The sequence below is a fragment of the Protomyctophum parallelum genome, assembly GCF_964188405.1.
Source record: "Protomyctophum parallelum genome assembly, chromosome: 15".
In the NCBI taxonomy this organism is placed as follows: Eukaryota; Metazoa; Chordata; class Actinopteri; order Myctophiformes; family Myctophidae; genus Protomyctophum; species Protomyctophum parallelum.
Window position 1 is genome coordinate 43915786 of NC_139710.1, and position 12613 is coordinate 43928398.

General features: G+C 41.4%; 2 protein-coding genes and 2 long non-coding RNA genes across 4 annotated transcripts in view; all 4 read left to right on the forward strand.

Moving 5' to 3' along the window:
* The window catches only part of LOC310872060 (transmembrane protein 132C), a 198609-nt gene that overhangs the window by 139856 nt on the left and 46140 nt on the right, over positions 1-12613 (forward strand). The window contains exon 4 of the mRNA XM_083783755.1: positions 8464-8650. Coding sequence (XP_083639881.1) covers positions 8464-8650 — 187 coding nt within the window. The remainder of the gene's footprint in view (positions 1-8463; positions 8651-12613) is intronic.
* On the forward strand, positions 371-2370 carry LOC310872063. The gene is made up of 4 exons (XR_014570346.1): positions 371-437; positions 1502-1568; positions 1857-1957; positions 2335-2370. It is a non-coding gene; the product is annotated as an uncharacterized lncRNA (long non-coding RNA).
* LOC310872062 lies at positions 2825-3864 on the forward strand. Its single transcript, XR_014570345.1, has 3 exons — positions 2825-2956; positions 3510-3563; positions 3739-3864. It is a non-coding gene; the product is annotated as an uncharacterized lncRNA (long non-coding RNA).
* Positions 3960-6312, forward strand: LOC310872061 (uncharacterized protein). The gene is made up of 3 exons (XM_083783756.1): positions 3960-4104; positions 4778-4873; positions 5441-6312. The coding sequence occupies exons 1-3, from the start codon at positions 4039-4041 to the stop codon at positions 5738-5740; spliced, it is 462 nt and encodes a 153-aa protein (XP_083639882.1). The 5' UTR covers positions 3960-4038; the 3' UTR covers positions 5741-6312.

Genomic DNA, 12613 nt, shown 5'->3' on the forward strand with positions numbered 1-12613 from the left:
TTGAGTAAAAATCCAACTGTTATTTGTGAGTTAAATGTACATCTATTGTTTTAGTTAATTTCATGAAAATAAATGAGTATATGCCAAACTGGTAATATTGGTCAAATATATATACAAGTCTCAGTAAGTTTCCATCATAATATTTGAGAATGGAGTAATCATACAGATCAGTTTGAAGAAATGTAATTATTACTCATTCCTACCCAATATTATTAGTAGATACGGTATCTACTAATAATATTGGGTTGAAATGATCTAAGATACCCATTAGACACGCCTACCTGCCTCTTATTGGCCAGAGTTCATAACAGCGATGAAAGCCGGACCGATACGAGTCATCCCGAGTGGCAGGCTGGCAGCCATTACAAAATTTACAGCAGAAGCAGCAGCTGAGCCGCGCCACGCAAGTGAAGTTACAAGAGAAGTTCTCCTTCATGGTAAGTAGCCAGCTATCAAATGTTAATTAAATGTTGACCGTGTCTTCATACTTTTTTTTTGGACCGGACTAAAGCCATGGTTTACATGACGCTCGTATAGGGCTAGCAAAACTAACAACTGTCAAGACTAAAGAGTGCATGCTAATTTTCATTCAGCCCCACCATAACGTAACGCCTGTGGTCGTCGACACTATACACATAAACTACACATGTTTCAGCCATGTACATATACACAATATCATGTTAAAATGCATAGAATAGCCTACACATTATTTGCGAGGGAAAGTTCGCGCCGAACGTGAAGGGCTCAGGGCTGCATGGTAATTGTAGTTCATTTGACTTACGATTGTATGTATGGCTCACTGAAAGAACTATCAAAATGGCCGCTATAAACGCGGGCTTATTTATTATGTTGAATTCTATGCTGTAATACTAAACTAAACATGCTTCATCTATACAGTAAACGTTAGACGATAAGCTTGTTGTTTTGCGGTGCCTGCGTGCGGTTCATGTTTTACGTAGACCAGCAGTATAGGCTATAGGCTTGAGCTTTTAGAAATATTACTTTTGCTAAGGGGGACATAGACCAACAGGGGAGCCCACGACGGGACGGACGGCCGCGACCGGGCGTCGCTTAACGGGGGAGGATCATGAAGAAGTGACGCTGAGGAAGCGACGCCATGGGCCGTCGGAGCCCCCCCTAACCGACCGCAATAGGCGGAACGGGCTGGCGGGGCTGCGATATTAAACATTTTTCAGGGAGAACTCTTGGGGCCTCTACGCAGCTGCGTAGTTTGCGGTAGAATGCGGTGAATAAATCTGCAGGCAGGGTCAGACAGTGCAATTACATGTGGACATTGTCATCCAACACAATCATTGGAATTATAAACTGCATGTAACGAAATGCATTTAGATCAGTGCTAAATGTCTGTTAGCAAAAGTAATCATTCTAAAAACTCAAGCCTGCTTGTGAGCTTGTAGATGAGCTATATTTCCACATTTATGTTTTTAAAGTATACGGTGTAAAGTATACAGTTTAATGTTGGTTAATGTTTGTTTTGTAGACTGTTGAATAAATCACTGCAGCCAAGAGCCAACATCAGACAGAGTGGACATTGTCAACTATAGCCTGTAAGTCCAGTATCATTAAGGCATTTTATGTACTAGCCTACTACTAGCCAACTTCTTATGCTGCAATCACACTGGCAGATGCAAAAGATACAAAGCTACAAACATTGGCTGTATCTTCATGTCGCTCACTTCCATTACAAAATAATAGTAGACTAGACTGTATCTTTGCATCTGTCCGTGTGACTGTGATCGCAAGATTAGGTATTTGACTATTTATGGACTAAAGTCCTGTATAAAAATGTATGTTGCTTTGTCTGATCATGTGCATGTCTGCATATTTGTCTGTAGACTCTGTAGGCATCAATGTCTGGCTCCTTCTCTGTTTGATTCTCCTTCCCTGCTGCTGCCAACAATAAAGCCTCACCACTGCTTGACCTGGGTTCCAGGAGGTAACAACCGTAAAAAACACACACAATGTATTCATAATTTCATATATACATCGTTGCTGTTGGGCAGAAACCTCATATCTCCATATTTCAACGTTTGATGTTTTGTCACCAATACTACAGTGTCTGCACAAAAGTAACAATAAATAGCCGGTCTACAAGCTCACAGCATGTCTCATTGCGTTGTGTGCATGCTTGTAAATCTGCTATTTCAGCTTTTTGGGGGTTTTAAACTATTAGTCTTTCTGTTGCATTTATAAATATTGAATCAATGAAAAGTATTGACAAGAGCTAAGGATTGAACAGTGTGCCTGATGGGAAATTAACAGGGTTTCATTTTTGTGTATTTAGTCTTATTTTCTACTGTCCATGTCTTCCAGCTCCACCTCAACTCTTTGTCTCCCGGTATGCTGTCCTCTTTGCCTCCCGGTGGCTGTCCCCCAGGCATCTAGACTCATACAGACAGCAATTCAACAGTCTGGACAAACAAGTGACTGGATACCTTACTGGTACGACACTGTTTAATAATTGTTTTACAACCTTTCTATACAGTTATTCAACTATATTCCTGAAACATTGTGTTGCAGATAGTATTCATTTACCACTGCGTTGTCTGCTCGCTTAAAGTAGCAATAAATAGCCGATCTACAAGCTCACAGCATGTCTCATTGTGATGCGTTGTGTGCATGCTTGTAAATCTGCAATTTCAGCTTTTTGGGGGTTTTAAACTATTAGTCTTTGTGGCATTTATAAATATTGAATCAATGCAAAGTATTGACAAGAGCTAAGGATTGAACAGTGTGCCTGATGGGAAATTAACAGGGTTTCATTTTTGTGTATTTAGTCTTATTTTCTACTGTCCATGTCTTCCAGCTACACCTCAACTCTTTGTCTCCCGGTATGCTGTCCTCTTTGCCTCCCGGTGGCTGTCCCCCAGGCATCTAGACTCATACAGACAGCAATTCAACAGTCTGGACAAACAAGTGACTGGATACCTTACTGGTAGGACACTGTTTAATAATTGTTTTACAACCTTTCTATACAGTTATTCAACTATATTCCTGAAACATTGTGTTGCAGATATTATTCATTTACCACTGCGTTGTCTGCTCGCTGCCTTATATGAACACAGCTGCTTCAATAATTCTTCCCTGTGTAATATTTTGATCCTTGAGGAGGATAATTAAAATGTTGAATCATTGAGATTTTACAGTTGGGACTCAGTAGATGTAGTTTATCAGTGATATGGATTTGAGTGGTGCCTGACGGCTCCAACTGCTATGTCCATATGTATGTCCTGATGAGTACGAATTGGGGTTGATTGGGCTGATTCAGGTCACACACACAGCAGCCATAGTACAGTGTACAGTACGAGTTATACTGTAGAGTATGAGTTGTACAGTACAGTACGATGCATATAGTTGCATCGCTCAGTTCACACAGGTGTGATTTTTATAGATTAGTTGGTATGACAAATATTAGTCAAACTCATTTTTGAAAGAAACATTACATCAGTCTGTTGGTTCCCTGTTAACACCTAGTGTATCTCTTCTAGATGAGCGTCAAGGATGTAAAGGAGAGATGGCTGGCCTTGTTTGATGCTTCACAAGTGAGTAAATTGGATTCTTGTAGCAGGGTTCAACAGAAATGACATCCTGCATGTGACACACATTTACATTGTATTTAACCAATTGTACCCATTCCTGGAGCAACAGTGGTGGAAAATGGATGTACAAGATCACAATGTGTTTTGTTTTTCTCCCTTCCCCTCATCTGTTTTTCAGGTCAGCGCAGAGTTCAAGTTGATCACTACAATGAAGCTTGAGCCGAAATTCATGGAGATGTTGGACCTCCACACACCTAAACTGGACCTCTACACACCTAAACTGGACCTCTACACACCTAAACTGGACCTCTACACACCTAAACTGGACCTCTACACACCTAAACTGGACCTCTACACACCTAAACTGGACCTCTACACACCTAAACTGGACCTCTACACACCTAAACTGGACCTCTACACACCTAAACTGGACCTCTACACACCTAAACTGGACCTCTACACACCTAAACTGCTGTCCATGTTCCAATCTAAGAGAGGTGCTGTAGGAGAGCCACATCGGGCAAAGAAGAGTGCTCTGCTTCAGGTAATAAACCATTTAGACCTGAGGATGATTCTTAAAAACGGCTTCTAAATCAGAAAATAGCAGATATGCAAGCTCACATTGCATCTCACTGAAGTCTGTGAACTTGCAGATCTTCTATTCTCGGTATTCATTCACTTTAAAAAGCTAGAACAAAGTTTGTGTTGTAATTTCCTTGACATGTTGTAACTTCACATGCGGGTGAGAAATGTTCCTCATTGACTTCCACTGTAGTATCTTGCCTGTAACGCAAACCTGTCAAATGTCCTAGATCAGTCCCATTAAGTTAATTACGATCACTTACTTTAGATACTAATGTATCCTAAACAGTCATCACTATGTCTCTGTCCTGTCCATTCCCTGATAGACGAAATGCATGTCTTAATAGTCTTGTCAGTACTAAACCCCTCTTATTCCTAAACTTCTTTGCTTTTTTACTATTTTGAAAAACATTTTTGTTCATTTAGATTGGCTAGTTGACCAATTTTGTTTTTCAAAAGAGTAAAAAAGGCAAAGAAGTTTCGGGATAATGTGTTTAGCACTGGTGGAAATGGGGCCCTAAATGCTAAAACTGTGTGCAGACAATTGAAACGGTAGACTTTAAAGTTGGTAAACAAAAGCCCAGCTTGAATGTGCAAAGTAATGCATTGTATTAAGGATAAAACTTTGTCTGCAGAGTGGAAACCCCATACAGCTAACCAGAGGAATCGTGATCAAGTGCCTCATCGACCATCTGGGAGAAGAGCCTGGTGCCCTGATCAAGGACGTTGAAGTTAGTAAAATAAAGTATTTAACAATTTGTAGTTTTAACTAATGTCATCATCATGGCTAATTGTGAGACAATATCTCAAACGTGCCAAGAACGGCAGAGTGAGGAGCTTGTTTTGTGAGAAAGTGTCCAGAGAATCAGGTTGTGAGATGGCATGTCTAGTGCTACTGCAGTTCAGACATGTGTTCCTACATACTAAGTAAGGTCACGATACACTCAGGTCTGCACTGCACATGGATACAAGTTCCATAGCAGCATAGACGGCAGCATGTCTTAATTATGGAAGCATGTTGTACAGCAAAAATAGCAGATCTACAAGGTCACAAATTGGCAATAGAATACATGTTTACAAGCTTCTTCCATGAACATGAATGGTCTCAATCTGGCCTCAATCTGTGATTTCTTCAACTGGTTGGCAGCAAACGTTTTCAATTGCAAACTCAAGACACTGACGGAGGTCCCACCCAGAGCAGGGAATTGTGCAACAGTAGTAACTGTTTAGAATGATAATACCGTGAACATCATCATTACGTTTTCATTCATGAGATTCTATTTTTACAATGTGTGCAGGATGCTGGTGTCGATGTAGAAGAGGAGTTGTCGGGGGAACTGATGACTATCTACAGTCTGCAAACTCAATCACCAGCTGCTGATGTAGGTATTGTTATTGAGGGCATCCCTGTCCTCAACAACCTCGGCGATATTAGCAGAGCCTGCTGCTATCTCCTGGGACTGACCTACGTGTTTGACTTGAAGTACCCCAAGAAGTTCAAATACATCTTGGAGGTTTTTCAAAAGGTACTGCTTGGACTAGACCCTCAACAGCTTACACCCAAAGTGCAGACACTGAAAAACTGTCTGCTTGGCTAGTGTCCTGACTGACAACTTCAGTTTGAATGTTTTCAGTGGAAACAGATTAGTAGGGAACCACATCACATACGACACTGACTGATACTGCACTGTTCAAAAGGAAAGCCTATTGTATAAAGCATACAGCAGCATGTCAGATCTGTGCGTCTGACAGACTTGTTTTGAAGTGGAGGTGCTTATGTGTACACAGTGCATATAGCCAATTAGAATGTATTAATCTGTACAAACCTCACCGATAGACAGTAAAACGTTATTTTTATTTTTTCTATATTAAGAAATTCTTCCCCATTTGACCTTCCTGCTTTTTCTTTTTTTTTCTTATACAGTAATGGGTTATTGATTGCTCCAAGCACATTACTTTAAAAACTAACATTTGTTGCTTAAAGGGCCACAGTTCTTTTATACTTAATGTTCATTTGTCTGGGTCTTGTTAAATAATGCTTTTGGGGTTCATGTTTTTCGGTGCTGTACAATTTTACAACTACACCAGGTTTTAATTGTATGCGTGTTGGCTGTTGACCAACTATACTTTCAATATGGTGTCTGCATGTGACCATAGATGAATGTTTTCAAAAAAGAATGGCAGCTATTTTTGCTATGATGAAGTAGCCTATCAAATTGTGTGTGTGTGGTATAGACCGATTCCGTACCGGTTTCATGGTTGCAGCCTACGTATTTCCTGTAGGCGGACTCGACATAGCTGCGGGAGTAAAACCCTCACCAGGCGCACCTCTTCCACTACAGTGAACGGCAGAGTGACTGATGTTAGTTTGCCTCAAACTTTACTCCTTTACCTGCTTTTTTACTAACACTAACATTACAAAGATGCCCAGAACATCGAGATGAACCTGTGTAGTTTATGGCTGCTCCAACAGTAGTGGCAACATAAAAAAAAAAAAAAAACGGAATGTCTAATATCCACCTCGGTGGCGGAGACCAGAGCCATTGAGTAATGGTTGAGACAAAGCAGTGAAGGGTCCTGAAAGATACGTAATTTCAGTCTTACCCAATACCCAATCTTTCTGTTTTATGAACACAAGGCTGCTGTATTTTATACCTCATACTAAGCATTTAAAGTATGAGGTATAAAGTACAGCAGCCTTGTGTTAATAAACAGAAAGATTTGGTATTGCGTTATGTATCTTTCACTGCTTTGTCTCAACCATTACTCAATGGCTCTGGTCTCCGCCACAGCGGTGGATATTAGACATTCCGTTTTTTTTTATTTTTTATGTTGCCACTACTGTTGGAGCAGCCATAAACTACACAGGTTCATCTCGATGTTCTGGGCATCTTTGTAATGTTAGTGTTAGTAAAAAAGCAGGTAAAGGAGTAAAGTTTGAGGCAAACTAACATCAGTCACTCTGCCGTTCACTGTAGTGGAAGAGGTGCGCCTGGTGAGGGTTTTACTCCCGCAGCTATGTCGAGTCCGCCTACAGGAAATACGTAGGCTGCGACCATGAAACCGGTACGGAATCGGTCTATAGATAATCAAATTGTGTTTTCAGGTGTGTGCGCATGTTTGTAGATCGGCTAATTTGGGTGCTAGACACCGGCATGCAGGCAAATTAATTAACCTAAACCTAAAATGTTTATGTCAAGTATAGTGTGACGTGTGTGTGTGTGTGTGTGTGTGTGTGTGTGTGTGTGTGGGGGGGGGGGGTAGACAATCAAATTGTGTGTGTGCGTGCGCGACTGCGCGTGTGTGTATACGGTATAGTTTCGGTGGGACACCGGCAGGTAATTCATTAAACCCAGCCTTGACTAAAAATAAAAGTCAAATGACCATCCTATCATGTTTGTCCTCTCAACTATAGTGTGCGTGGACTTTTGTTTTGTTTTATTTACCTGCCATAGTAGGAAATGTTTAATGTTCTTAAAATGTATTTGCTGACATTGTAATTTGCACATTGTTTCGTGTGGCCAGACTGTTTCCTCCCATACAGTATGTGAATGTTTAATACTTGAATGTTCACTTTGGTCAATTAAAAACGTACTTATCTGTATAATTGCATTGTGTATTCTCTTTGACAAAGGTAAATACAGAATTCCTTTTTGATTAAAATACTATGAGTTGAATACAGTTAAAATATTGAGTAAATGTAACGCATATATTTTATTAAATCATACACTCGTATATAGTTAAATCAACCTATCAATTTCAATCCCATATACTCAAATTTATATGTAATTTTAACCTAGGTTTTCTAATGCATATTAAGTTTATCTACTCAATTATTGTCATTTCAAGGTGCTAATGCATATTAAGTTTATCTACTCAATTATTGTCATTTCAAGGTGCTAATGCATATTAAGTTTATCTACTCAATTATTGTCATTTCAAGGTGCTAATGCATATTAATTTTATCTACTCAATAATTGTCATTTCAACCTGCTTTAATATATTACTTGCACTTACTTAATTTTTAAGGTAGATTTTACTTGATTTCATAGCAGTCAAGTTTACTCGATAATTAAGGGTGTAAAAATGATTCACCAATATATTTGGGTAGATAGTAGTTTCTGTTTTCTGAGTGTAGGCGTGGACTAGGCGTACACACAAAAGTTACGTGAAATGTTTTGTACACACCCATTTAGGGGGAAAACGCTTAAAGCACACTGTTGGTGTGAATTGGTCAAAATGAGCTCATAATATGTATTGTCCAAATCCATGCTCTTGCACACTCCCTCACTCTGTCTCAATGTCTCTCTTTCACTGACAGGTCTGAGGTGGGCTACCAGAGGGTGCTGCAAGTCGACCTGAAGCTGGAGAGCTACCCAGAGCTACTGGGCAGCCGCTGGATGGCCTGGCAGGTGGAGTACCCGGGAAGCCGTGCCGCAACGCACGAGGCTGAGACGGAGATCCGACTGGGGCAAGAGGACCTGGGGGGCATTGTGCCTCTGGCCATGGTGAGTGGTCAGTCAGTCACAGCTCATAACCCTCCAAACGGAGGACTGTGTAAAGTTCTGAAGGGGGGAGCCCCTGTCATCAAAATAGCATTTGCTTGTTGTTTATCCCTTTCAGCATGCTGGCCCTAGATGGGGCCCAGGGGTAGGTATGAATGGATCTGGCTGGATGATTTTATTTTGTCAATGAACACAAGTCAGAATCAGAATCAGAATCAATCTTTATTATCACATCACATTACAAGTAAGGTGGGTGAAAAACTTGGTTGTGCAGGCTCATCATTGCGTTGAAAGATAGAGAAAAGGAGCATAAAGTGCATAACATGACCAATGAGTGCATAATAAATAAAAGGTCATACTGAAGGTATGTACGAATGTAAATAAAAAAGTCTGCATGAATCAGTTCGGTCTTTGTGTCAGACTTAGCTCTTGTTCAGCAGTCTAATCGCTGACAGGTAGCTGTTCAGAAGTCTGGTAGTACTGCTCCCGATGCTCCTGTAACGCTTGCCTGGCCGTTGGTGTGGCAGCGGCTTGAACAGGCTGTGGCTGGGGTGGTAAATGTCCCTGATGATACTTGTCGCCTTAGCCACACAACGTTTCTCATATATTTCCTGGAGGGGGGGAAGCTGTCCTACCACACTGTTCGCACCACTCTCTGCAGTGATCTGCGTTCTGCGGCAGTACAGTTTCCAAACCAGGCCGTGGTTCCGCTTAACAGGACACTTTCTATGGTGCTGCTGTAGAACGCTCTGAGGATGCGTGGACTCACTCGGAACTTCTTCAGGCGGCGGAGGCAATAGAGTCTTTGTTGGGCTTTTTTCACCACTTTTGTGGTGTGTGTGGCCCACTTCAGGTCCTTGGAGATATGTATCCCCACTCTTTTGACACTGACTGACCATGAATTCAAGCTGGGTGTGTCAAGTCCTGAAAATACTTCTCTAAAACACTAAAATGTCACCATCAGTATTCACTAGAAAGTCGTCGCGGTTTTCATCACAATTCAAATAATTGTTTTTAGCGCTTACATAAATGCTCATCATGTTATGTTGAAAAAAGTGCAGTCACTAGGTGTAGTAAACACTAACATAATTGTGTCCCATCCTAATGAAAACACCACATGAGACTTGTGAGCTTGTAGATGGTCCCCATTAATGCTCATGATAAAATGTTACAATTTTGTTCTACTCGGTCTGTGTCTCTGCGGACACTTCAGAAACCTGCCTACCTGTGACATCATCGTTTAAAATTTGGGGGGATTTGTATTAACGTGAGAACAATGGCTTCCATTATAGCATGCTAACTTTCGAGGAATAGAAAGCCTGCTGTTTCTATATTATAGTAGCTTGGATTCCCCATCGATGATGTCACTGATAGGTGGGATTCTAACTGTCCACAGCCCTTCTCTGAGAGATTATACAGTATTATAATGAGCAAGGTTGAAAATGGGCGAATCGCCCTTTAAATTTATTTTATTGCCATCTACGCTTATATACGTAGCTAGGCTATTGGGACCTATCTATGCCAGCTTCACTTATAAGTGTAGACAACCGTTTAATCCATATATGAACGCGCCGACCATTTGTTTACCTTTTAGCATTGCTCTGGGTAGTATAGCCCAGCTCCGTCACCACCAGAGATGCGATTTCTAAATGCAGCTCCGTTGAGCCTCCATTATAACCCGATTTTCAAAGCGCCGTATCTCCAAAGGTTAGAGAGCTGTCCATGGTGAGCCGGCGCACACCCGACAATCGTAAATCATCTGTGATTTTGTATCGCATCGCTGAGAAAATGTAGCTGGTTGTTCTGATAGCTAAAGGCTGTGAGCTGTGTTGTGTGGTGTCGTTCCACTTCCGGAGGCCCCCACCTTCCTGTTTAACCCGGAAGGACAACAAGCTCCGTAGAGTGGGCCTGGACGGGCGGCCCCTGGGGCAGTACCAGCATGCTAACACTAGGGGCAGGAAAGGAGTTAAGTGGTAATGGCGAGTGCAGATCCATCGCAGCTCGGCTTCACAACTAGAGCCCCGTTCCTTTGTGTGCCACGAAAGCTCTTCCTTATGACTTAGATCACGAGCATTCCACCGCAATATGAAGGGGCACCAATCTCACAGAGTTAAAGAAGAAGACATGCATGCATCAGCCGCACTGTTTACATGAAACAAATATTTTGTTCATTTCTATTTCTGTGCTTCTGATCCGCATGACGCAGGAAGTTGACTGTGTCAATGCTATTCTCCATCTAAGCATTGCCTATAGCTACAGTATACAGTATGTATAGCTACAGTATGTGATAGTCAGATGTCCGTGGGTGGCTGTTCCTGGATGGATCCGAACGAAATGCTTCCATCACCCACTGCTCCATCCTCAGGATAATTGAAACTGTTTCGTTCTGCGGGATTGTTAGAGTTCCTTTGCTCGCATCCCTTTTTCATGTCACTGATCATCAGCAGCCTGACTACCACCACACACCAGGAATATACAGTACACTCCCACGCCTCGCGCTGACAGAAATAGTTGAGTTGCGTGATTTGTATTTATTTATTAGTATTAGTATTAGTATTATTGATTTATTGATTCTCTTCAAAAAAGACAGATCTGCTCTGAGGAGAAACAGTTTATGTTGTGTTGGTTTTGGTCAAAAACTCTGGATCGTCAGAACTGTGCTTTGAATAAACTGATTTTGTTGGGCTGGTACTTTACTGTACTGCCCACGCTATTTCAGCAAAGAGTTTCCGCGAAACAGTGTGTAAATACATAGAAATTACCCTTTTACTAAAATACTTTCCTGACCCACAGTTTGCACACCACTGTGCAAGTGTTATTCACCCATCACTTCAATCAAAAATCAATCAATCACTATCAATAGTATACAAAAACGTTACGCTGAAAACATTAAGAAGGTTCAAGGTTGTACTTTATTGTTACATTTTGTGTACAGGTATGTACATAACGGCGGGGCTCCACCGGGCGCGTTGCGTCTCCGTCGCGTGCGTCAAAAAATGAACCGGGGCAATTTGAATGCAGTCACGCAACGCGGGCAGTGGAGCCACCCTTCATTGATTAAAAAGGGAACATTCCCTGACGGTGACGGAGACGCGACACTGACGCGCCCGGTGGAGGCCCGATATAACAGTACAACTTAGTTTGGTTTGGCTCAAATGTGCAAATTGGTATATTGTATATACAGTACCAGCAGCAAGAAAACAAAACCTCCTTGTTTATTTTTACCCGGTGGCTGCTACCTACTGTATAGTGCAAACAGCTTGTGCAATACTAGACTTTTTATGTTCAACTTCAGTGTTTTCAATGTATGCATCATTTTAACAGTTTGGTTGGATGCCACAGACGTTTAGCCAAGTTCTATTTATTAAGTGGAATGATAATTTATATTCCCACATAAATGGTGGAAATTTCCAATAGAGAAAAAATATCCATCTTAACTAACCCCTTTATTACAAATCCTAGATGGATCTCTCTACGTCGTCCTCAGACGAGCCCTCCATCGGCGTCTCCAGTCATCTCGGTTCTACATACATCTGGTCAGCTCGCTTTCTGCACCAGCATCTTTCTTTAGTACGTCCACATAGGTAGGAGTTCTTGGTGTCGGTGGCAGTGGCCACCTAGTTTCATCCTCCTTACTGCTGACTTCTCTGTAATGCCCCGTACAGACGCTTGTTGGTGATGTGCTCGTCCTGGTTGATGTTCAGTACCACACGTAACATTCTGGTGTAGCACTCGTCCAGGGATTTCTATAGGGCTTGTGTTAGTGTCCAGCATTCACAGCCATAGAGGAGAACAGACTCCACGGTCGCAGAGAAGAAACTGATATGTCAGGAGAGGTTGGATTTCCACACACTGGTCATCAGTGTAATATATTACTTTCAGTAATATTATTACTTTTTCCAGTAATATGTAACTTAACTAATTACTTTCACATTTTGATTAATAATATTACATTAACTTTTTTCC

Bases quoted from the DNA above. Each gene is read 5' to 3' on its own strand.
- LOC310872061 (XM_083783756.1), top strand. From the start codon at position 4,039: ATGTTCCAATCTAAGAGAGGTGCTGTAGGAGAGCCACATCGGGCAAAG. The intron at 4,105-4,777 runs GTAATAAACCAT...CTTTGTCTGCAG, and splicing joins AGAAGAGTGCTCTGCTTCAG to AGTGGAAACCCCATACAGCT. The intron at 4,874-5,440 runs GTTAGTAAAATA...CAATGTGTGCAG, and splicing joins CCCTGATCAAGGACGTTGAA to GATGCTGGTGTCGATGTAGA.